The following is a 26207-nucleotide window of genomic DNA, read 5'->3' as shown; positions in this document are numbered from 1 at the left end:
CCTATGATGTTTCTCAATCGTGAGTGGCACTTATTCTTAATAAATAGGAAAAGGGTCATCAATTAACAAATCGTAATTCTAGTTGCTCCACGCTTCTTAATTTTTAAAAATTTAATATTAATAGAGATAAATAAATTAATTTATTTTTGGTTATTGAGATGGAGCTGCAAAATATTCCATCAATCGATTCTCATGTATTGAGTAGTCACAATGATTTACTCGGTGAATTATATGATTTGACAAAAAGGCGAATAATCTGCTGACTTGGCAGGCCCGTCACCGTTGGATACATCTCGTTGGCATTATTATGTACCTGATTGGCTGATTGGACGGGTGTGATTTCACCGTGTTTCTTAATTTTTTGTGCTGCATCATCTTTATCTTTTCACCGTTAAAAGTGGGAAAATTGGAAAACCATGTCGTAAAATAATAATAATAATAATAATAATAATAATAATAATGTTTCAGACTTAAAAAAGTAATAATGTATAATATAATAATATATAAATTTATGAATTTCTTTGAATTAAAAAATTTTATTATGGGTTTTGGTATATTTTTCTGAACTTATTTTTATCCGTTTAAATTAAATTAATCAACTAATATAATATATTTTTTGCCTAAAAAAAATATTTGTTTGAAGACAAACTTGTATAAGACGGTCTCACGGGTCGTATTTTGTGAGACATATATCTTATTTGGGTCATCCATGAAAAATATTAATTTTTATGCTAAGATTATTACTTTTTATTGTGAATATTGGTAGGATTGACCCGTCTCACAAATAAAGATTCGTGAGACCGTCTACTTACTCTTATTTGAAAGCAAACCTCAAAAGTGACTATACGATGTGTCACATAATTTTCTGAGACGTTGAGTGTAATAAATTCATGGTGCCAATTACAATCAATTGCTATCCATTTACCTAAAATCGTCAATGATAAACGCAAAAGGACAATTTGGTCAAAATAATAATAATATACTAAAAACAAAGAAAAATGTAAAAGTAATTTTGTCGAATATTGGGTGCAAACCATGCTTTTGTCTCTTTCCATGCCCCTTTCTCTTTTTTGTATGTTGACAATCCGACCATTCTCTGCTCACATTCCATTATCTAGATGGCAAGCATTTCTTAAAAATTAAATGTATTATTAAATGTAGTAAGGACAATAAAAATAATTATTTACTTCAAAAAAAATTCGGATCAGAAATAACTTTTTTTTAGAAATTTGTACAATTGAGTTTCGAATACAAGATTTTGTCTTAAATTTGAGACTTGAGTTTCAGATAAACTATAAATCATCGATATTTTAAAAAAAACTTTAATTGTTTTCGAGATTAATACTATCTGTCAAAATTGAGAAAAGAGATGCAAACAATGAGAAATAACCAATAGATTAAATAACCAAAAAAAAAAAAAAAATCTTTTGCAGATATGCGGTCAAGACCATGATCTAACTTAAGGTTAATCGGCACTCGATACAAGTAGATTAAAAATCATTCGAGCTCAAGTAAAGTGCTACTAGAACTCGGCTCGACTCGTTTGCAACTCTAGGTATCGTGTATATAAAATGTAGTGTCTTCGATCGAGTTAGAAGGATCTAAATATGGTCATATGGAGAAAGATACAATAAATACTCATATGTAGAGTTCCTGTTCCTGCAATTCTTACAGTTTAGAGATACAGGGGAAAATGAAATGCGATGCGTAATAATTGCATGTACTGCATGTTATATGATTGGTGCAAATAAGTTGAGTGAGATATACTTTAATCATTTATAGTTTCACTTTAGTAATTGATCATTGAATCAAAAACTTTTCAGATAGCATTAATTAGTAAAATGGACAAAATATGAATGAATACATGAGTCAAACAAATGTTCAAAAGAATCAAGTACGTGTAATCCTTATATTTATTCCTTTTTATTTGTCACCCACCAACAATACAAGAATAGTCCCCTTCCCTACCTATAATTTGGCCTTAAGAATCCAAGAATATCGAGCTGGACCCTGGCTGTAATTCGGAACAGAGTTCTCGAAATCTTGATAAATTTTAAAAGATGTGTAAACTTCAAGCTCGACTAAAATTATAGAGAGTAGGGATGTAAATGAACCAAACGGTTTGCGAGCTATTCGAAGCTCGGCTCGATAAAAAGCTTGTTTGAGTTTGTTTGTTAATCATATCAAACCAAGCCCAAGCTCGATTTTGAGCTCGAAAATTTAATCAAACCAAGCTCAAGCTTAAGAATATTCGGCTCGTGAGCTCGCAAACATGTTCGATAATAGGCTCGCGAGCTCGAGCTCGGCTCGTTTAGGTGGCTCGTACTCGAGCTCGAGCTCGTTTAGGTGGCTCGCAAACATGATTTTGGAATGTTCAATAATATACTTATTTATGTTTTTTTTGCTCTTATTTGTGTCGTTTTGGTTTTTTATGAATGAATTTACATTTTTATGTCTGATTTAAAATTAGTTTATAGATATATTTAATTTTTAACAAGCTCGATTCAAACTCAAACTCGAGCTCAGTTCTATGCTTATCGAGCTCGAAAACGAGACGAGCTCAAGCCAGACTTGTTAAACATGTTAAACGAGCTATTAATGAATCAAGCTCGAGCCTGGCTTGATTAACATGCTAAACGAGCTTTTAACGAGCCGAGCTCGAGCCTGGCTTGATTAACATGCTAATCGAGCTTTTAACGAGCCGAGCTCGAGCTTTTAACGAGCTCAGTAATTTCAATACAAACCAAGCTCGAGCCTGATAATAGAAGCTCGAATCGAGCTCGAGCCTCAAACAATTTTAAACAAACCAAGCTCAAGCCTAATACTGTTTGGTTTAGTTTGGATCGTTTACATCCCTTCTATCATTTAACTTCCTTATAAGATCGCTTCACTGTCTACAACTACGATACATGCCATTCATTTACGATTTACGACTTCGTTCAAACGACTCGAGCTTTATTCGTATGGTGAAAAGGGTAACGAGGTATATAAGTCTTTGCTATTGGCACTCACGTGTTCACAAAGGAAATGCCCTTCTCAATGCTTGCGGCCAACTCTTTCTTTGTCTTCTCTAATCCAACCCTGCCATAGAGAAAAAGAAACATAAGAAGGCCTAAAACTCCTCCTGTTTTGTAAATTAAAACTAAATTTCAGTCGATGCAAGTATGATACAAATAGCCCTGAAACCAAACGAAATGGACTCGGTTCAGGGAAAAAAGTGTAAATGGTTATTAGAGTTAACTGGACGTCCTGTTCTTTGATAAAATAGTTGAATTGACTTGCTCGGCATTTTCATCTACTTCAGAGTGTGAAACTATAGCTCTTCACAGTTTACTGCTTGGTTTGTCTAGTAAAACATGAAACACCTTTATACGTTTTTTTTTTACTCCGTCGACAAGAACATAAACACATGAATCATGCATGAGTAAAAAAGTTCAATATAGGGGATTTTAGCATTGATTTGAAAACGACGGGGATTTTACGTCTATTTCTTTTTCACAGGGAAATTTGTACACATTTTTAGATTTTACACTCATGTCGAATTTAGTTTAACCAAATATTTATCCAAAAAAGATCGTAATGTATAATAGAAGATCATGAGGGCTTTCTTTCGCACCTCTCGTATTCATTAAGTGGACCGAGTGAGTATATCTCCTCGACTCCATTGCGCCCGAGTCGTACTTTCGAAGCAAAGAAAGGAAGTTCAGTCACCTGAAAAACCACAGAATAGTGTCATTCAGTGGATACAACAGAATGGCATATTTCAGAGATTAGAGGATTTACGACACATGCCTGAGAAGATACAAAAGCGCACTCAACGACACCTGCATCTCCCCTCATGCCTCGCAAGCACGCATCAGCAAATTTTGCTGCAGCATATGCCTGTGACGTTTTTTCAAAGTTTCCATTTAGCTCACGGGATTAGAAAATAATGGCGAAACCTGTTTCATGGTAGACTTCAATTAAATCAATGGTAATATTGCAAAAACTGGAGCCTACCATTGAAAGTGTTGCAGATCCAGCTCCAGCTTTGGCCTGTTACATTAAAAAAAAAACAATTTATCTTAAATACCAATGCCCAGGCCTTTATCTCATGTGTGTAATTTCTTAATTGAAAGATTGAATTACATTATTCTCAAAGTATAAAATCATCAATTCTGTTTTCCAATCTTGATCAATAATTTATTTTATCATACCAATGTTGGATCTTAAAGAATAACTTAAACCATGAAATAACGTGTTTATTTTTTAAAAAAAATTAGAAAAATTCTAGTTCAGAGGCCGCTTAAGATTTCTAGATGGAATCATCAGTGCTAAAGGAACGGTGTTAAATTTGAAATTCAAAACAAGAAACATGCTTACCTCAACAACTTCAGTCCCTCCGTTCTGAATGCGTGATGTCAGATGCTCGGTTTCCTCTTGGGTGAAAGAAATAGAAGGTTTAACCTACATTCCACAAGATAAATTAATCCGCAAACAGCAGTAAAAGCATTCTTATTTGTAAATCGTATGGTTCAACCTGGGAGAGAATAGGTAGAATTGTCCCACCAGCGTGGCCTCCTATAACCGGGACATCAACCTCCCGTGGATCTAACCCCAAAACTTCACCCTTCAAACATAGACATTCCATACAGTACAAAAAAGAAAATAAATGTTGATATGTCATTTTTCCAGTTCTGATGGACCCAAGGAAACCCAACATTTATCAAAGATGGAGAGGGGATAAAGCAGATTTGTTATCGGATAAGATATAGATCAATAAAGAGTAAAGATACAAAAATTGCTCATATTTTATACGAATAAAACAAATGAAAGCAGCTACTTTGGGATTTTAAGAAGCAAAGTTCTGACAGAAGAATACATCATGAATAATCCCTCGCCATTATTAGATTTTACACCGGTTTTTTATTTTCTTTTCATGTATAATCAAGCAAGAATTAAAGATAGAGAACAGAAAAATACAATCACAGAAAAATAAGAACTAAGACTTGAAGAACATACATATCAAGTTCCACATAGATGCAGGTAACCGATTACAATTAACAGAACGTATAGATCAATTAAGGATAAATTAAGTACAAAATTAGATTCAACTATAGACATTAGAGATAAAATTTCTTACCACAAATGTGTTAGCTCTGACTACATCAAGCTTTGTGACACCAAGTAGTCGCCTAGGATCATAGGTGCCAGATTTCTGGAAAACCTCAGCTGCGATTGGAACGGTGGAGTTCACCGGATTACTAATTAAGTTCACGATGGCCTTCGGACAGCAGTTAGCAATTCCAAAACAAAGAGTCTTAACTATTCCTGCATTGATGTTAAAAAGATCGTCCCTTGTCATTTCCGGTTTCCTGGGAACACCAGCAGGAATGATTACAAGGTCCATTCCAGTGAGTGCTTCCTCCAACCGTTGTTGACCAACAAAACCACGAACCTACAAATCCATAAATTTAGTCATATTCAAGTATCCTAGTTTTTTCCATTGCAATAAGATCATCTTCAGAGATACGAAGTCAAAAATGACGTTTTCAATACCGGTTTGGATATCAAATATAAGCTGACAACCAGTCATTTGACATATTTAATTTCAGTTATAGATATAAAAGCATGTTTCACTGGCTCATGAGTCATGAACAAGTTTTTTCCAATAAAGTACCCAAAATGTGTTGAAATGGACAAATACTAGACCTAGGAAGCAAGGAAACTTTAGAGCAAAAATATGTGAAGCACCACATCGGACCATTCTTATTCTAACAATGAATTGCAACCATAGAATAAAATTAATTAAACACTGCAAATTCCGTCCTTCCAGCTACTTAAACATAAGGAATTTACAAACAAAACAGAAATTATGAAGAGATTAAAGGTGAAATCACCACAGACCAGTATCCATATGGCTGATATCTGATGTTACGCCGGGAGTGTTGACCAGGGATAAATAGCAAGCATCAGGGGTGAATCAAGACTTCAGAATGAACGTCTTCTTGTATTTTGGGACCCAAATTAACAAGAAATTCGAAGTTAGTTTTCTATTTTTGGGAAGGAGCAATGCTAGGGTATCCATAATGGCGTAGAATTTCTTTTTCTCCAAAGATTTTCAAGTGAAAACAACTCAATCCTAAAGCAGCCAGAACAAACAAGGTTTTCCAAGAAAATCAGGCATTACCTGATCAAGAACTTCATCTATCGTAAAAATTACAAATTGAAGTAAATTGAATCCATTAAACTAAAAAACTCAGAACTTCAACTTAGCTCAGTCATGTCATATGAATCATAGAGTCAAAGTAAAGCAGGCAATTCACAGTAATCACCACAAATTGAAAGACCAAAGGGAAATGAAATCAAAGATCGATCACATACATGAAGTTTATCGATAGGAGGATTAAGGTGAGCTGATATTCTAGCAATTCGTTGATGAACTTCCGAACACTGATGCATGATTTCGATTGAAACAGAAAACAAAAGCAGCAAATTATGGGAGGATGATCAGAGAAAAATGAAAGCAGGTGAAATGGGTCACCGATCGAGCTTACATTTGTACATTAACACGTAGAAAATGCCTACGAATTGGATTTCTGGGAATGATGACGCAAGAATTAGCTTGGGAGGCGTGAAATTGGCATTTGTGTGTTCATAATTTTATGATATTTGAATAATGAATGATAAACAAAATAAGGGTAAATTTGATATTAAATAAAAAGACTTATCTTGATATCAAAATTTATTATTATAAAGATCTCAAGTTTAATTTTATATTAGTACATTGATGTATCTGTTGCGTGTTTGTACAATATTTTTTTATAATTCATTTTGTTTATATTTAAATGAGGATCAAAATATAATTATAAGAAAATGAGAGACTGCACTGTAATTTTGATATATGAAATAAAAAAAATAGGAAAAAGAAAGGAATAAAGATCCAAATAGAAATTGAGTATGGTTTTATAGAACAATAGATTCAATTGTGATATTTGGTCGAATTGTTTTTGTAAAGTCTCGAAAATTTGAAGGTTCACGTGAACCACATGCATGCAAGTTATCAATTTTTTTATGTATTTTAATCAATTTATTTTAATTATATTAATTAAATATGATAGACATTTTTACATGTTTAAAATAGAGTGGCTCTCATGTGAGACCGTCTCACGGATCTTAATCTGTGAGACGGGTCAACCTTACCCATATTCACAATAAAAAGTAATAGTCTTAGTATAAAAGGTAATACTTTTTCATGGATGACCCAAATAAGATACCCGTCTCACAAATACGACCCGTGAGACCGTCTCACACAAGTTTTTGCCTTCAAAATATGGTTTTCTACTAGAATACATAAAACTGTGTTATAAAGGTGATTCGAGACGTGATCGAGGAACGGAGACCGGGGATCATATAAGAGAAAATATTTTTATTAAATAATTATTTTTAATTGTTTAATATATAGTATATTTTAAGGAGTATTTTCGAAAATGAGGTATTTTGATGTGTTTTTATACGTCGAATCGTATTTTAAACCATCAATCAATTTTTGACGAAAATAGAGACTTTTTGGAGACTTAGTTATTATTTTCGAAAAGCAACCTAAACAAAATATTTTAAATATTATCTAATGAGCCTATTATACTAGACTAATAAGCCTAAACTTGCACCATGTATTTTTATATCAAATAAAGCTAACAAACCCTAACCTATACACACACAAACCCACACCACTACAACAAAAATCCTATTTAACAACACATCAAAGACAACGGTTTTAACAAAAACCGTTGTCTTTTTACTTTTAACAACGGTTTTAACAAAAACCGTTGTCGTAGCCTAAAAAAATCCGCTCAAAGACAACAGTTTCTTTAAAATCGTTGTCTTTGATATATCTACGACAACGGTTTTTAAAAACCGTTGTCTATGAGCGTTTTTTTTTTGCCTACGACAACGTTTTTTAAAAACCGTTGTCTATGAGCGTTTTTTTTTTGGACTACGACAACGGTTTTTAAACTGTTGTCGTATAAGCGTTTTTCTTCAAGCTACGACAACGGTTTGTAAAAAATTGTTGTCTTTCAACTGGTTTTTCTACAAATTTTGTTGTCAATATTAGATTTCGCGACGGCCTAAGTAAAATCTGTCGCTAACTTTAGCGACGGTTATACTATACCGTCGCTAATTTAAATATTGCGACGGTTTATGTATACCCGTCGCTAAACTTTGCGACGGTTTTAAGTAAAACTGTCGCCGATGTAGATATAGCGACGGTTTTCCAAAACGGTCGCTAAATTTAGCGACGGGTTTTGTATAACCGTCGCTACATTTAGCGACGGTTTTATTAAACCGTCGCCGATCTATAATTAGCGACGGTTTATATTTAACTGTCGCTAAATAAAGCGACAGTTCTTATAAAAGCATCGCTACTTTTAAATCGGCGACAGTTGAAAAAATAACTGTCGCTAATTGCGACGGAAACTGTCTATAAATATCCCAACCCTCAGTCCATTTTCTACCCTACCACTTCACAACACTTAAAATTTTTCTCACTTACACAATTTTCATTTCGTTTTTCTCTTTAAAGATTAATAAATTTTTACCACTTCACAACACTTAAAATTTTTCTCCCTTACACTATTTTTATTATGACCGTCGCTAATTTTAGCGACGGATAACGATGATTTCCGTCGCAAATTTATTTGCGACGGTTGTTTAAAAACCGTCACAAATTGTAACTACAACAACACTCCAGAACCGTTGTCTTTTAGCGAATTCTTTAACCACATGACCTTTAACAACGGTTTTGTATACCTACGACAACGGTTTTTCACCGTCATCTTTAGACGTCTACGACAACGGTTTTTCACTGTTGTCTTTGAGCACACCCTTTAACCACAGGGCTTCTAACAACGGTTTTAAAAGGCCTACAACAACGGGAAAAAACCGTTGTCGTAGGCCTTTTTTCTTGTAGTGGGCCCCTCACCCTAAAAACACAAGGACTCTTCCATCAGCACATAAACACACGCGCACCACACGTTTTCAAGAGAAATTCACGCAAGGTTTGAAGAAAATTCAGCAAGCTTCTTCTCCTGTCTCTCCGCCAACGTCCTTCGCATCGCAAGTTGTTTTCGTACGTGAAATACGTAAAGACACGCCTTAATATTTCTTCACTCATCTTTCGCACTATATTATGTGTGTTGATACATGATTGCATGAAAAACATGATACACTTATTTTATTTTCGTTTTTATGACATAAACATGATAAAACTTTAGTTTTAATTTTTTAAAACTCTTGCTTATGATGCACAAAGGGGCTGCCATGGTAGGGTTACTAGAAAGAATGCTTTTTCACATGTTTAAGGGTCCTTAAGTGCATGTTTAAAGGCTGGACAAGATAGGGTACCTTGATGAACGAAAATTGGGTTTCTATAGGCTAGGGTTTACGTTTTTTATCCTAGGCGAGGGAGACGGCTAGTTGCTGTTTGGGACGTTTTAAAGGGTTCCTAAGGAGTCTAGTCATGGTCCTAGAGGGGCTGTGCAAGGGCTGGAACGGGAGGACATAAGCTGCACGTGTGTTTGGGGTCGCTTGAGGCATGAAGGGGCGTGGGTTTAGGGCTGTGCTTGCATGGGCTGTAGAGCTGGTCTAGGAAGGGTCTAAGGGCTCGGTGAAGGTCCTAGGAGGGTTAGCCAGAGTCTGGTTGGGTCGGCTAAGGGCTAGGAACAAAAGGGGGCGCATGGATTGTAAGGCTAGGGTTTGGTCGATTATTGACTTAAATGTCCAGCAAGGTTCTAAGCTTGTTCTATGGTTCTAAATGGTTTGATTTGGGGTGTATATGATATGGTTAGGTGTTAATAAGCTATGTTTCAAATTTGGTAAGTTTTGAGTCAATATGGGTTAAAACCAAGGTGTAGGGTTAAGCTTTAAATATGAATTGGGAAATTAGTCGATGAGCTTAAGTTTACCTCTAAGAAATATTTATGGGTGTATTTTAAGGTGTTATGTTAAGTTTGGATGTATTTGTGTCGTCGTTTTAAGATCTAATGATAGATTGGGAAAGTTAGGGTTTCAGGGGCAAAACGTTCATTTTATACCTGAAAAATGTTAGACGTCCTGGCAGTGCCCTAAATGCTGTAATAAATGTTAAAATGTATATTTCAAATATTTATGGAAATTTATGATGAAATGTTAATGCTAAAAGACATATTGCATGCTTGGTTTAAAAGAAAAATGATTTATATATGCATGAATTTTTATAAGTGATGGAAATATGAAAGGATGAAGGAGGTGAATTGATTGTGACTAATACGATGATACGATAATATGTAAGACTAAGGCTCAGTTGACGGGTGAGAGTGTCGCTGATGTCCCCGTTGCCGGTACCGTGGTAATACGTAGATGGATCCATCGACCTACATCTAATACGAAAGTCACAATTGAAGATTTGAATTCAATAAAAAGGAAACATATACGTATATGATGAAAAGAAAGAAAAGTATACGATGAATGGAAAAATATTTAAGTTTATGCATGTTTATGAATGACTATTTTATTAAAACACTACAAGAAAATATGCCTTCAACAACACTCAAAAGACAACGATTTTATTCGAAAACCGTTGTGTTTTTAGTTTTAACAACGGTTTTTGTTAAAACCATTGTGGATTAGCGTGTTTTTTTGGACAAACGACAATGAAAACCGTTGTCAATTAGCGTGTTTTTTGGACAAACAACGGTTTTAGACAACTGTTGTGGATTAGCGTGTTTTTTTGGAGCAACGACAACGGTTTTAGAAAACCGTTGTCGATTAGCGACGGTTTTAGAGAATAAACCGTCGCTAATTACGACAGTTTTTGAACTGTCGCTATTTTAAAAATTGTGACAGTTTTGTTAAAACCGTCGAAAATTTTCAAATAGTGACGGTTTTACCAAAAATCGTCGCAAATTGTCTATAAATATCCGTTTTTTCGGTCCATTTTCCTCCACACCTCTTCACATCTACAATAAATTTTTCTCTCTTAGACGATTTTATTTTCGATTTAAGGTAATTTTTTTCGCTTCAATTCTTGGTAAATTTTTAAGTGTTAGTTAAGATCATGAATATTGTTAATTTAGTCAGATTGTAAGTTTTTTTTGGTAGATTTATTAAATTATAAAAGTAATTTTTTTTTATTTTACTGAAAAAATTAGCGACGGAAATTATATCATAAACCGTCGCTAATTAGCGACTGAAATTAAACCGTCGCTATATAGCGACTGTTTTTGAAAAACTGTCGCAAATGATGGCTACAACAACAGTTTTTAACCGTTGTCGTTAAACGCACGTTCAACAACACCCTCAATTACAACAGTTTTAATGGCCTACGACAACGGATTTTTAAAATCCGTTGTCGTTTAGCGTTTTTGTTGTAGTGAAAGTATTTCACTGTTGCATGTGGATGTATATATATTACTTGCTATCATGATTAAGGTCTGCTGAGTTATTAAACTCACTAGGTGTGATCGATGCAGTGAGCATGATTTTGAAGGAGGACTTGATGGTTGAACTAGCTGGACTGATGGTGGACATAACCCGATGACCTTTGCTAGTTTTCCACATTACGTTCATGATTCAAGTTTACTTTAAAGATTTTATGACTTATGATGCTTTGAGAGATTTTGAGAGGATTTAAGATGCTTATGTTTTAGTTTGAAAAATGCTAGTTTTATGTTTGATTTGATGATTTACGAATTTATGTTTTGAATTGCGTTCTTTTAGAGAAAAAACGAGTAATGTACGTTTCAGTTTTTTACATGATTTTGAATGAAAAGAAGGAGATGAACGATTATTGAGTTGAATGATTTGTAGATTGTGGCAACATAAAAAATGAAGAAGGGCTTTCCCAAAAAAATAAAATTAAGTGTGTACAAATAAAATAAAAAAGCAAATTAAGGACACTTTTTTGAATATTGAAAAATGCTTCACCAAAAAAGTTTATATTAGGTTCTTTCACTTAATATATATTTTCATAATCTTTTACGTTTGTATTTTATTTTCAATTTCATAAACAAACGACATTTCTTTCTTATGTTTTTACTTGTTTTTTATAACTTGAAAAAATATTTTTTTAAATTGAGAAGTTTTCAAACGTATTGATACGGTTAGGGCTTCAATTTTTGGAGGAAGATTTCAGAAGTGAAATTGACGTGGTTGGAATTGTCATACGTGGTGTTGAAGAAGAGGATAAAAATGGAAGAAATTTTGATATCATCTTCAAACAGTTTTTCTAACCCTCTGAGCTATTATAATATAAATAAATATATTCATCTTAAGTTGATTTATATGTAACCCTCTCCCACACTTCAGGGTAATACTAATCTTAGAACCAATGTGCACGAATATTGAATCATATATTTTGATAACTTGGGCCGAATATTATCTAGTCAAGGCCCAGATTTGGTTAAATTGATAGAGCAGGCCCAGGCTTTAAATGAGTTTCGTGTGCTCGCCAAAATTAAAATTAAGTTTCATGTCCTCGAACCTCATGCCATGATGATAATGTTGTCAATCCGGATCTCTGTTACTGGAGCAATTTGCAGCAACACAAAGCTGTAAAGTTGAGACAATGATGAATTTTTTATCCGTAAGAAGAAATTGCCCGCATAACAGTGCTTTACAGAAACTTTCAAGTACAAAATGAACGAAAAGGGAAATGCAGCAACAATATCAAAAGTTCTGATCAATGCAAATGGATGGATTATTTGTAGCATGTTCTCCAGTTACGGAAAAAGAACACCACCTTCTGAATACGAAGGTAACCTTCTGTGATAAGCCAAGGGACGCAGTCTTTGGTCTAAAAGTAGCATGGTACAGACCCAACCTTCTGTGGTAGGTCGAGGGAGAAAAGGTTTTCGAATGATTGCAATCTTTTACATAATATTTTGAAAATAATAATAAAAAATTTATTTTTCAAATAAAATTTGTCCAAAAAGGTTAATATAGTCAAGAGACCTCACCTCACCACACCGAGCTAGCAGACCGCGCACGCACGCTTGTTTCACCGAGCCCCAACGTATCATCATATTCTCCCTTGCAAAAATTTCGGGTTGTCCTAAGGGCTCAATCTCATGTTCAAACTTAGAATTAATAAGAAATATAAGACTTGGTTCGGCTTCTAACGTGGGACAAATCCATGTCTCATTTCATTCAATATAACAACAGATAATTATGTAATTTTTATGAGTTTGGGGTACACAGTTGATCAAATGGATTAAACCTAAATTTTTTCCCATCAAAAGTTCTCGATATTTTTCTGGAAATCGAATGAGCCAAATCGATTTAAAATCAGTTAGTTCGATATACTGACTAAAGTAACAGAAACATTAAATAACAAAATATTAGAAAAATGAAACGAGCATCTTCCTAATAACCAATATCATAATTGGCACAACTTGATCTTGTGGGATGTGATGATAAAAATTTATAATATGATAACAATAAATTGATATCCTCGGATTCTTGAGTTGAATAGTTCGACCTATTCCTTCTCTAGGTGAGCTAAAATTCGACTTAAGAGTTGTTCAAGAAAATTTATATTTTTAGATTCGCCAATGACTTCATTTTTCTCAAGACCGTATATGAAGGTGGAAATGATACTAATAAATAAATTAAATATAAATAGAATCTTTATCAATTAATGTCAAAATAAACCATCATAATGTTTTTTTTAAAGATGAAATTTAGAAAAGCTAGATCAAATATGTTTTGAAGTGAACCAGATAAACCAATATTTTAAAAATTAAAAATGGATTACCAAATAAATCAAATCGAACTTTTGAATTAAATTTATTCGATTGATCTACATTTTGTTCACATGTGATTATGAATAAAGTTTTGGATGCGAAATGCAAATGTTGCGGAGGGGACAACGCCAAATGTTGAGCTCTTCATTGGTTCAATTATGGATATTTTTTTTTACTCTTTGTGTGTTTAAGGAATACTAGATCACCGAATGCATGCGTTGCATCTATATATAATATAAATACTATTTGGAAATAATAATTTTTTCTTGTAAATTTGAATTTATTTATAATATTTGTTTCCATGTTAGGATAATAAGATAGTGCTTAGAATAAGAGGATAGTCGAAAAATAACGTGGAAAGTTTTTTATCGAACAATTTATTTCTTGCACCTTAATTATTAAATATCTAAGAAGGATGGTAATAACAAATTTGAACATCATTTAATATTAGCAAATACAGTAATTCTAAGGGGTTTACATATTACAATATAAATAAGAGTATGTCTCTTGTGAGACAGTCTTAATAATCTTTATATTTGAGACGGGTCAACCCTACCGATATTCACACTAAAAAGTAATATTCTTAGCATAAAAAGTAATACTTTTTCATGGATGACCCAAATAAGATATATGTCTCATAAAATACGACTCGTGAGACCGTCTCACACAAGTTTTTGCCCATAAATAAAGTTATTAACAAACGAATTTTATCGAGCTCGAAATTTAGGAATAGATCCATTAGAATTTCGAAATCTTAGTGAGCATTTTATAATTTATTCTCACTATTATATAAATAATTTTATTAAATATAAGTGGCATATAATATCTCTGTATATTGAGGGACACCTTATAATTTTTTATTTGAAACTTTTTCAAACGTGCATGTATTTTAAATGCTCTACAAAATATTTAATCGATTTCTACGAAGGATTATTTCGAGTGTCTTTTGCTTGGATTAAAAAATAAACTCGATTTAATTCATCGGTGTTCAATATTTCAAAAACCGAATTATTGTAACTCAACGATTTACCTACCTAACCGATCCCATCATTTTTTAAATTAGCAACACGTAGATTTTATTCCTTAATATCAATATTTAATCAGACACCGGTGATCATTCAAATAGATCAATTGAATTTTACACATGTGCGGCCGCCGTCTTAATCATCAATGAATTGATCTGACTTTTTTTTTTTTAATTACATAGTAAATATTATTTAAAATTGAAGTACTCAAATTTCAAAAAATATAATCTTATAAAAACATATTTACATAATTTGAATAATTAGCATAAATATGATATAACTCATGGAAACCCAAAAAAAAATTTCAATCCATTTAAGGGTAATTTTCTTGTGAGATAGTCTCAAAGATTTATAATCTTGAAACGAGTTGACTTGTTTCATATTCAAAACAAAAAATATTTTAATCATAAAAAATAACATAAATCGGATAGTGTTGAAAATCCGTTTAAATACTAATTTTTGTGTTTAGGTAAATAATAATAATAAAATCGAAATAATTATTTTATTAAAGGAAAAAGAACGAGTGGTAGAGAGGAAATCCATATTCGAAACAACGCAGCAGTCGGAACAGTTAGTGCCGTATAGATAATTCATCAAATCATTGATGAGTTGATTGAATGAAGGGGAAAATGTAACAGTATCTTTTACCAGAAAATGGACCTATTGCAAATATTGAAAATACTACCTTATTTTTAGCTACCAAATAAATAATATCCACGTTTTATTGAAAATAGTAGGTTTTTTGTGAGACGATATCATGAATTTTTATATGTGAGACGGGTTAATCATACCGATATTCACAATAAAAAGTAATACTCTTAGCATAAAAGTTATATTTTTTCAGGAATAACCCAAATAAGATATCCGTCTCACAAAATACGACCCGTGAGACCGTCTCACACAAGTTTTTGCCTATTGAAAATTATAGTTGACACTAAAATTTAATTTAAAATTTTTAAACAATAAATAAAACAATTCAAGTGTCAAGTTTTAATAAAATTTTAGTATCTAATACTTTTACGAAAAAAAACTAAAAGTTGAAAAATTAACTAGTTGATTATTGCTTGAAGATCATATATTGATACTTACAAGAATGAAATCCAAGATGTGTCAAATTATAGGATGATTTTCATATTTTTTTTAAAGAATATTTGCATTTCTGTAAGTTTAAATTTGATATTACATTTGTCATATGGTTTGCTCAATATAAAAATATAAGGAATTTTAATTTAATAAATGTTTCACATAATTTTAAATGTACGGCAAGTTGCATACAATATAATATAAATAACTAGGAATCATATTCCAATGACCAGAAAACCAGGAGCTCGTGATTTGAAGTAGACGTGTCTTTCCTTCCACGGCGAGTGCGAGCGTTGTCTTCCATTTCCTCCGCCCTCTCCCACTCTCCAACGCTTCCTCCCTCCCTCAGATCCACCACCCGACACGCCGGAGAAAGAGAGAGGTAATAGGCCATGGAAGGAGGAGGAGAAACCAGCTTTCTATAAATTCATTACATGACATGATATATTCTATCTTCACAAGAAAACCCTTTTCTTTTCTCCCTTCCTAGCTAATATTTCTTTCATCTTTTTCTGTAAATCATGACCGATCTACCCTCGTTCATTAACATGGAGAAAAGCTGTCCACCGGGGTTAGTTCCTTGGCCCTCGACGGTCATTTCCCATCAGTTCTTGTCTCAGTTCAAGTGGACGAATTAGCAGATTCGAATATTTCGTTACTTGTGGGCTCTGAGGTTTACTGGTTGATATTTGTCCTGAAAAGCTTTGGAAAAAGGCAGACAGAAACGAGCCAGGCAGTACACATATATATTACCACCTTAATTTTCAGGTCTAGCTAGTTTCTTACATATCATGGAGATTTCTTCTCTTTGTTTTTTTTTTTTTTTGGATCAAAGGAAAAATTGCTTCTATTATTAGTGTCTAATTAGCAATTGATGTTAACCATTTAATCCAAGAAATGCTCTTCTCTTGATCTTTACGTAGCTGTATTTCATTTGAATCCAGAGGTTTTCTTTCTTTCTTACGAAAATATTGTTAGATTTAGATAAGTGGATGTCTGATCAGTCGTTCCTTTATCAAGTCATGGTTTTTAGCCAATTTTAACATGTGTAGCATATTGTGTGACAGAAGATTTCTTCCGAGATATCTAACGGTGCATTTGGGAAGATGAATTTGAAATTCAAAAACTTCGATTAATTTATTACTTACAATGAAATAATATATTAAATTCAAGAACTTTGATTATTTTTATTACTTACAATGAAACAATATATTAAATTTACACATTACTTAGTTACATATTATTAGTAACAAAAAGTAGTAAATAAATTTCAAATGACATCATTATTGAGTGAACTTGAAATTCATCTTTACTAATATGAAATACTACATAAACACGTGAGAGATAAATTTGAAGTTTAATTATGGTCTTATTTATCTAAAAAAACAAAAATATATTTGAAATCCGTCAATTCACGCACAACCTAATGCAATTGTAACTTGTGATTATGTCCTTTCTACAAAAAAAATTGCTCCATGAAATGAATTTCATAATTTTTTTATGAGAGTATATCAATTGAAAATAAATTTTTTTCACATGCCGGTAATTAAATGTGTATGGGTATATATGTATATATATTTTATGACAATTTTTTTTCCAATAAATGTTGGAGTTAGTATATTCTAACAACTTTTAAAATTAATGTCCCATCCGGGTTGATATGTCCATTAAAGAAAAATAAAAAGACAGCCATTGCCACAATTATTTTTACACATAAACTCTTGTGAGACGATCTCACGGATCAATTTCGTGGGTCGAATATCTTATTTGAGTAATTAATGAAAAAATATTATTTTTTATGCTAAGAGTATTAATTTTTATTGTAAATATCGGTAGAGTTGACCCGTCTCACAGATAAAAATTCGTGAGACCGTCTCACAAGAGACCTACTCTTATTTTTATATGTTCCGCCCATAAAAAATGAACGCATTTTCTGATGTTTACACAGGAATGGTTCGAACAAATTTTCATTCTAGTTAATGTTTGAAATAGAAATTAATGTAGAATTAATCTAAAAAAGAGACGAAATTTGATATTTTTTTATATAAAAAAATGAATCATTCAATATACAATTTATGCTTAATAAGGAAAAGGTTATTTTTCAGAGTAATTTATTAATGTATAAAATTTTAAAACATTAAATTTTCTTTTTTCAAAATTAAGAGCACATTTGTTGAAATAAGTACATGAAATCCCACGACTCTCAAATCCTTTGATAGCTGAAGCGTTGGGAATTAGGAAGGCGCTTAGTTGGATAAAAGAGTTACACTTTTCACAAATAATCATTGAGCTTATTAATTCACTACATGCTGCATTACACGACTCTTCTCAAGTTGGTTTGATAATCGAAGATTGTAAAATCCTGACAATGAAAATTCGAATCTTTATATTTTGTTTTTGTTAAACGATCAGCGAATCAGATCACTCCTATATGAACTGTTTCTTTGTCAGGTCGAGAAGAACGAGTCACTAATAGCACTTAGGAAGTCTTGTATCTTTTGTTGGATCGATATGATTATGGTCTTGTAATCATGTCTCGACAATCATTTTTTGTATTTCTCTGATATTTAAATTAATAATACCATTTTAATGTTTTATAATTAATTATAAAATTTAAAATTGATATTAATTTAATTATACAAATAAATAATTAAAAATAATCATTATATGAATATAAATGATTTAATAAAAGATACATGAATATCACATCTCAATAAATACGGATTAAAATTGGCATTTTATAATTTTAGCCAAATAAACAAAGAAAAAGGGCCATTATTATTTCTCCAGCCCAGAACGGCCCACATTATTCTACAAAGCCCGACCCATAACAGAGAAAATTGACCCAAGGAAATTAAAAAAAAAACAAAACAAAACAAAACAAAGAGTTTATCGAGCGTGTACGAGTGCTAATTTTCCCTTCGATTTGATCATATTATTGTTCTCCCAGGGCGTGCGATTCCGTTCGACGTACTAGGTAAGAATGGATTTGCACCTGAAGATTTTGAGCATTATTATTTTTTCCTAATTCAATCGCAAAACTTCTAAGAGTTTGGGCAGAATTATTGATTCCAATCCGTTTCTGAGTATATGTCGATTTCGTTCCGTTTTCTTCCTTATAATTTGGGAAACTGAGTTCAAAATCGAATTGAAATCGGGTTGTGTGTGGGATTGTGTAGTGTTCGAATTTCCTACTTGATTTATGGAGTTGGACAGATTCACTAATCCGACTTCATTCTGTCAACTTCATGTGCTCTGGTTTTGTTGGAATTCACTTAGCTATGACTTAATTGGAGATTGCTTATTGGAGTGATAGAGAAGGAAGATAGGGCAGAATTATGTTCAGGTCTCATTTTTGTTTATGAAGAGTTTGGTTCTGTTTTCTCTCGAGAATTATGTTAAAAGAGGTTCATGACCAACTTGAGGAAATTCTTGTTACAGTATGTAATGATATTAAATCCTTGAAGCATAATACGTTATCTCTACAGCATGTATGGCTGAATCTAAAACTTGAGCTGTCATTAGTTAAGGCTGTTTTATGACTGTTTTAGTTCAGTTTCGTATTATGCTCAATATCACGCTGAATTGATGAAATAGGGCAGCTCATAATGTGAGATTGAATGTTGGAAATGCTAATACATTGTTCCTTATTCGAGAATAAGATGAAGTTAGGGAGGTTGCTCTCAGTAGTCTGCAACTTGAGAAGTTTTCAATTGTTCAACTAGACACCTGCAAATATGATTTTACTAGCTTGCAAATGAGATTGTATCATTCCTTTTTTTTTTTTTGGGTAATTGATTTGAATGTGAAATTGGTTAAGTGTTGTCTTAAGTAGATAAAGAGTACTAAAACTAAAACATTTTTCTTCTCTTAGCTTGAAATGATGAAATGGTTGGCTTATTTTTTTGAAAAAGAAATTACCCAAAGAATATCAAGTTAACATGAAGTAATTTAGAAATGCCACAATATTTTTTAAACAAATTGGTAATTTTCGCAGGCAGTTTGCTTGAGGTAATCCAGGCAGCCCTATATGTCTTAACTTATATATTGAAATACTATTGATCTTTTAAAAACTAAGAAGACTACGAATTTGACAATCAGTTGAATTAAAAAGTTAAATAGAGTGTTATTACACATTTTCGGTTCAAATAACAATCCTCTATCAGTATAAAAACTGTTGTAAAAACTCTTTTATTTGAATTAAATTAGATTGTTATTTAAATATAGTTATTAATGAATTTTAGTTCTCATTTTCATTCGTCCAATTCCCAGACTAATCTAGTCGACTGAACCCTGGCAAGGAAACACTAAAACAAATGGCATCTGGTTGGGGAATAACAGGAAACAAGGGTAGATGCTACGATTTCTGGATGGATTTTAGCGAATGCATGTCCCGCTGCCGTGAGCCCAAGGATTGTGCCCTCCTTCGTGAAGACTATTTCGAGTGCCTCCACCACTCGAAAGAGGTAATATTTCCTTTTGCTTCCTTCTCTTTTGATTTTAGGTATTGATTCTGTTAAATGGTGCATATTGGGCTTTTTCAGCCCCACTTATGTTTGAGTATTGTTGATTTTTTGTGTTTGTTGCCGATTAAGATTAAGTTTGTGAATTGTGGTATGTTTAAAGGCTAAAGCTTTGTTCAATTGATAACCAGTGACTCCATTGGTCAACCAGAAAAAAAAGTGCTATGTGTATCAAGGAATTTAGCTTTGAGAATTAGATTTAAAATTCAAAACTGCTTCGAGTTGAATGTGAATATGTTTCTTACCGGTTCTAATTCAACGAGCTCAATGGATCCAAACACACTACAAGTCCTTTGCCTTTTTCTTATGTGTCCTTGATTAGATTGGGGTTGATATGTATCAAGTTGATATGGTTTGGTGAAATCTGTGGAATAGCGTAATGGCTGAAGCATGGTTTGCGATACCAGAAACTCGAGGGTCTGGTCAATACGTCATGTGGTGAGGGCGAAGTCTTTTCATGTGCCTGTATTTCTATCTTTATCTACGAACCAAAATCCAGTCGAGAAAATCACAGAAGCTAGGCTATAATATGGTTCGAGGTTATTCACCTTGTTTCTGCATTTCCCTTTGTAAAAGTATTAGCTTTCATATGGTACTTTGGTCAGTCTTAGGCACAATCTTTGGTGACCAATATGGCATTGGTTTTTCAACTTTTCTATCCATTCCGATTAAGAAAAGGGTTACAAGCCATTCATAACATATAGGATACTTGCGAACTGAACTACAAGGTTTATAGAAAGTGTTTCTTTCCGTGAGGTGTGATAGGCAGTTATTGGCCACCTCCACCTCTCATCATCTTCTTAATGACGCATTTAATATTTTCGCGTTTATTGCAGTTTCAACGTAGAAACCGAATCTATAAGGAGGAGCAGCGGCAACTAAGATCAGCTGCGGAGAAGGGTAAGGAACACGGAGATGGTGCTCATCACTGAGGATCATGAATGTCTGTCTTCTATTTGAGCAATTGAAAAGGGGAACTAAACGATCTTCTTTAGAACAATGTTATGAATAATGATATAGACATTGTATTGATGTGTTGTGGGATGCTCAAGAATAACAATTTTAAATCTCCTAAACAGAATCGTTGGAGCAAAATTTGAGGTGTATTTTTTTCCTAACATGCATTTAAGCGTGCAATGTTTTCAACATTTGGTATGCTTCTTGCCTTGTTTTCCTTTCTCCATCTAGCCAAGGATTTCGATGTGCATTTGTCTCCATATTGACCAGCGAATTGAGAAATCGTGTACAAGAAACTTTTTTCTTCAACACCCTTTACTACAAAATAATTGAATTGGTTTTTTTTTTAAGATCCCTCTCTATATTTATTAGGTGGAAAAAAAGAAACGTCGCTAAAAATATCAAATGCTTGTAGAAGTCGAGCCAAGTGAAGTATGCACACACATATACATGTATGTTTAAATTATGGCGTTGAACTGATCCATATATGACATTTTAAACTAGTTATAAGATGGATCCAATTGGCTCTAGTTACATGCAGGTTTCAGCCGATTTTTTCATACAATGTACCCCATTTGCTTGGTGGGGCAGTTTTAGAAGTGTTCTTGGTCTCTGTATCTCTACGTATATATTTATATTTCTCAAATATATATATATATAGACTAAACCCAATTAACACACATATTTTAATGAAGAAAGTCATATTTTAGAATGAAAGTTTGTATAAAATCATGGGCTCAGTTCTCCCTTGTTCACACATTACGTAGGTTATTCGGCCCGTGTCTAATTTAAACATTTCGATTGAGATAAAAAAAATTACTCAACATATTGGGAAGTTCCACACTATAATTTGAATCTGCTTGAACAGACATCAAAAGCAAGAAGATAAGGGTGTAGAATAATATATTATCACAGTTGCCTATGCACTTGAAGGAAAGAAAACATAAGAGGTAAAAAAACGAAGGAAAGAAAACATTGAACCTAAGAATCTTGAATAAAGAACAAACAATGAATGTTACTAAGCAACGGCATCTTTAGATTCCGATCCTAAATCTGGAAGAGTATCAAGATCCGTACGAGCTTCTTTCTCATCCTGAGGAATGGAAGAAGCCTCATCATGTTGGCTAGAATCAGTGTTCGTGTTTAAGCCTGGAGATGAGTCATCACTAACGGTATTTGAAGTATCAGATGAATTTTCCAATGTATTTTGGCCCTGCTCGGCCCCGTTAATGTCATTAGACGAGGTCGCACTCCCATCTGTTTCTGAACCATTATCAAGATTCTGTTGCTCACTCGAATTGTCACTCATATTTTCAGCCGATGTTTCAGTATCATTTTTTAGGCCTGGGGCATTCTGGGAATCAACAATCTTCCCATCTCCTGTGTTATCAAGATCAGATCCCTTTGAATCTTGTTTTGAAACGTCCAAATTTTCGGCTGTTGAGGATGGAGACTTCGCATCTCTCTTCTCATCTTGGGTAACAGTTTTTTCATCTTGTTCCTGTTGGCTTTGAGCAGAATCATCGGTAGATTTATCATTATCCTGATCATGTTTATCATTATCATCAGTAGTTTCAGCTGTTGAATCGTGGTTCTGAGAATCCATGTGTTCATCGCCTTTAGATGAATTATTCTTCTCCATCGTCCCATCATTAAGGTCACTTGATTTCAACTCTTCCTGATCGCTGTTGCTCTTCAAATGATCCTCCCTATCACTTTGATCCACACTCACCGACTTATCCTCCCCGTTCAAGCCATCCAAACTAACACTACGTGTTTCTGTCAAATTTTGCGAATCTTGGCCCATACCGTCAATTGAAAGATTTTCTCCCTTGGCATTTTCTTCTTTTTTTCCCTCATTATCAGCTCCACCATGACTTTCTATATCTGATGCGCTTGATTTTTCAGTCGAACCATCTATATTCTCATCAATCATGTTGTTTCCCTCTTGCTCTTTAGTATCTTCTGCATTCTTCTTTCCATTGCTCTCCTTCGTATCTCTCTCTTCATTATCATGTTTTTCTCCACTTCCATTTTCTTCGTTTTTATCACCACTTTTGCTCTCGTACTCCTCTGTCGATTCTTCTTTTTTGTTCTCAGTGCCATCCCCTTCATTAACAACCTTCTCTCCATCAACTTTCTCCTCGTTCGTCGTTTCATCAATTTTCAGACCTTCATTCTCACTACTTTCAACCTTAACTTCTTCAATATCTGGCTCCACATTTGCCTTTTCCTCACCTTCTCCCCCCTTGCTTTCTTTGCCATTCATTCCACTTTGATCTGTTTCATCAATTTTCACACGTTCATTTTCGCCATCATCAACCTTACCCTCTTTAACATCCGGCTCCACATTTGCCTTCTCCTCACCTTCTTTTTCATTATTTTCTTCAGGATTCTCTCCATTTTCCTCTTCTTTGCTTCCTTCACCATCTCCCACCGTATTTTCTGGATCTTCGCCATTTATTTTACTTTCATCATTCACATTAGTACTTTTAGTCTCCTCACTCTCTCGATTTTCACTTCCCTCTTTTGTATTTTCTTGATCTTGCCCCCGATCTTCAAGCTTATTTTCATCATCAAACTGCATTGGCTTTTCCTCAGAAGTCTCCTCTTTAGGTTTCTCATCTACAGTATCTTCTTCTTCTTCTTCTGTTTTTGGCAAAAGATCCTTTCTCCCAAGCTTAATAGTGTCTACCTCATCCTGCACCTTCTCTGAAACTTTTGTATTTTCTTGATAGGACGCCTTCTTGTCACGGGAGTGCTGGACTTGGTATAGCAACCAAATACCGACTCCGAGAAGCAAACATAGCTGCAGAACATGCTTCACCTTGAATCCTTTATTTCTCGGGTTCCTACGTGGCGATTGCCGAAACATGGCGACTTCAACTTAATCTTGACCAACGAGTAGATTTAATTGCCCTCCGAAAAGCTCGGATTCCCAATTTGTACTGTCAAAGAAAGGGCGATAAGAACTTATAAACTACAAAGGTTAGAAACATAAAATCGACGGAGGACATAAGCAAGATAAGTAAACCAGAGAGAATAAAAAAATCTAAGGCTTCAATATTGGCTCAAGTGCAAACAAGCACAATAGTTGGTGACGATTCCAAAGAACGAACAACAACTTTCTTGAAGCAATCCAGCAAAAAAGGGCAGTTGATGTTACCAAAGCCACAATGTTAAAATTGACCACTTTGTTCATCTTGCAAAAAGATCCGAGGTTACATTATTCGAAACTTGAATGTACTTAGCAAAGATTCTTCTTTGGAATGTTTACTGATTAAAATGATTAATATCAGAAAATGAAAACTTTATCATCTGGAGCAACCTTTACAAAATTGAAAAGTATACCGACCACAATTCTCTTTGAATCTACTTAAGAACCGATTTCGTTCCAGAATCAAGATCGAGACCTAAGTATATGAAACAATAAATCCATCTTAAGTTATAAAAATCGAAGTACATGTAACCAATTTAATCTATATAATTTCAATTCCTTCATTCACATACAATAAAATCAAGCTGTATTTTTAATTTGAAACTTCGATTCAATACGAGCCGTAACCAAATCTAATTCAAACCCATCACGAACGAGTTGAAACCACAACGGTGAAACTCTGATTACACCTTCTCTTGTAAGCGGATGGTGTCAGTTCCAAAATCAAAAACACCATTTTACAAGCCTAGTATACAGCAACACCAAACAATGTCACAATGACAGTTTATCTTACAACCCATACCTGAACCAAAACATCATTTATTACAAAGACATGTTAACTTATCCACGAACAAAGAAACCGCATCAAACACTTGAACACCAAATCTGGAGATTCACGAGTTCTTTTTTGTTTTTTTCCCCAAACCGTGTCTGAAACAAGCATCACAAGTTCATGTTTTCACAGAAGTACCAAGAAAGTCCACTTCCATTATTAGTCAAATGACCTCATAAACAGTGACGAAATCACAAGATCTTGTCAATCTTAAACCAACCCAGTACAAGATGGTAAAAGAAACAAATATAGAAAGGTAAATTATAAACAATTAATGCCAATTAAATGTTATCCCAGATCCAACAACAGATTCACATTCAACCAATGCCCATAAAGATAAAACTTCCAACATTTTCAAATAGATTCACATTCCTTATACAGATCAAGAAGTTTTAGAAACGAAATCATACCTGATTCCGCAAAAAAAAAAAAAGGAACCTTTTTAAGCTTCTGATTAGCCCCCTAGAAAACAGAATGAGAATTTAATAATAACTAGGCGATCAATGCTTGCTTTAAATATAATGGAATGCAACGTCGGGAAAAGGGAGTCGAATCCGTACAGTTGTTGAAATGAAATAATAACTTTTGGTGGGTATGGATCAGATTCCAGAAAGGTTAAACGAGACTATCAAAAGAGATTGAACAATTCGCAAATGTTTGTCGTTGAATCGTTGAAATAGATCTGAAACCTGCATCACTCTGTTTATGCCACTTGTGCTATGATTTGTCACACACAGAGAGGTATGTGTGTATATGTGGGAGAGAAAGAGAAAGGTGTCGGCTATTTCGACGAATTCCCTTGAAATTCGGCAGTGTTTTCCACGCCCTTCAACACGCGTAGAAGGTTTTCAAAGTAAATCCCCAAACATTGGATCATGCAATTTTGCATCTCTCTCTTTTATTTTTAATTATATCTTGTGATATTATCTCTTTTATTTTTTACAAAATCTTACGGAACACGGTCTCATGGATCGTATTTTGCGAGACGTATATCTTATTTGAGTCATCTATAAAAAATATTACTTTTTATGCTAAACGTATTATTTTTTATTGTAAATATCGGTAGAGTTGACCCGTTTTACAAATAAA

At 33.6% G+C, this 26207-nt stretch overlaps 3 protein-coding genes and 2 long non-coding RNA genes across 14 annotated transcripts in view; 3 read left to right on the top strand and 2 right to left on the bottom strand.

Annotated features, from left to right (window-relative positions):
* The first annotated feature begins 1541 nt into the window (after nt 1-1541).
* LOC140986061 (uncharacterized) lies at nt 1542-2984 on the top strand. The gene is made up of 2 exons (XR_012176884.1): nt 1542-2062; nt 2882-2984. It is a non-coding gene; the product is annotated as an uncharacterized lncRNA (long non-coding RNA).
* LOC140986059 (malate dehydrogenase, glyoxysomal-like) lies at nt 2056-6625 on the bottom strand. 7 transcript variants are annotated; one of them, XM_073454020.1, is made up of 9 exons: nt 6364-6625; nt 5887-5983; nt 5123-5437; nt 4520-4609; nt 4363-4446; nt 4000-4035; nt 3793-3882; nt 3617-3711; nt 2056-3081 (listed from the first exon to the last, which is right to left on the bottom strand). In XM_073454020.1, the coding sequence occupies exons 3-9, from the start codon at nt 5387-5389 to the stop codon at nt 3009-3011; spliced, it is 735 nt and encodes a 244-aa protein (XP_073310121.1). In that variant the 5' UTR covers nt 5390-5437; nt 5887-5983; nt 6364-6625; the 3' UTR covers nt 2056-3008. The 7 variants fall into 7 exon arrangements, 6 of the variants coding, with proteins under 6 accessions (XP_073310121.1, XP_073310123.1, XP_073310118.1 ...); XM_073454022.1 differs by lacking the exon at nt 5887-5983 and having other exon boundaries at nt 6364-6432; nt 6537-6614; XR_012176883.1 differs by lacking the exon at nt 5887-5983 and having other exon boundaries at nt 3825-3882.
* Nucleotides 6626-8064: 1439 nt separating this feature from the next.
* Nucleotides 8065-26207, top strand: part of LOC140986062 (uncharacterized) — a 76529-nt gene continuing 58386 nt past the window's right edge. Inside the window, exon 1 of the long non-coding RNA XR_012176885.1 lies at nt 8065-8084. This is a non-coding gene — a long non-coding RNA (uncharacterized lncRNA). The remainder of the gene's footprint in view (nt 8085-26207) is intronic.
* Nucleotides 18702-21570, top strand: LOC140985726 (NADH dehydrogenase [ubiquinone] iron-sulfur protein 5-B-like). 2 transcript variants are annotated; one of them, XM_073453623.1, is made up of 4 exons: nt 18759-18845; nt 19148-19214; nt 20141-20334; nt 21228-21570. In XM_073453623.1, exons 3-4 carry the CDS (start codon nt 20185-20187, stop codon nt 21321-21323), a joined length of 246 nt encoding a protein of 81 aa, XP_073309724.1. In that variant the 5' UTR covers nt 18759-18845; nt 19148-19214; nt 20141-20184; the 3' UTR covers nt 21324-21570. The 2 variants fall into 2 exon arrangements, with proteins under 2 accessions (XP_073309723.1, XP_073309724.1); XM_073453622.1 differs by lacking the exon at nt 19148-19214 and having other exon boundaries at nt 18702-18845.
* LOC140986134 (uncharacterized) lies at nt 22236-25954 on the bottom strand. Of its 3 annotated transcripts, XM_073454152.1 has the most exons (3): nt 25679-25954; nt 25529-25580; nt 22236-24296 (listed from the first exon to the last, which is right to left on the bottom strand). In XM_073454152.1, exon 3 carries the CDS (start codon nt 24221-24223, stop codon nt 22367-22369), a length of 1857 nt encoding a protein of 618 aa, XP_073310253.1. In that variant the 5' UTR covers nt 24224-24296; nt 25529-25580; nt 25679-25954; the 3' UTR covers nt 22236-22366. The 3 variants fall into 3 exon arrangements, with proteins under 3 accessions (XP_073310253.1, XP_073310252.1, XP_073310251.1); XM_073454151.1 differs by having other exon boundaries at nt 22236-24320; nt 25557-25954; XM_073454150.1 differs by having other exon boundaries at nt 25529-25953.

Source organism: Primulina huaijiensis, chromosome 10 (assembly GCF_012295235.1).
Source record: "Primulina huaijiensis isolate GDHJ02 chromosome 10, ASM1229523v2, whole genome shotgun sequence".
NCBI classification, from domain to species: Eukaryota; Viridiplantae; Streptophyta; class Magnoliopsida; order Lamiales; family Gesneriaceae; genus Primulina; species Primulina huaijiensis.
Note: the sequence above shows the minus strand (reverse complement) of the source record. Positions and strands in the feature narration are given on the sequence as shown.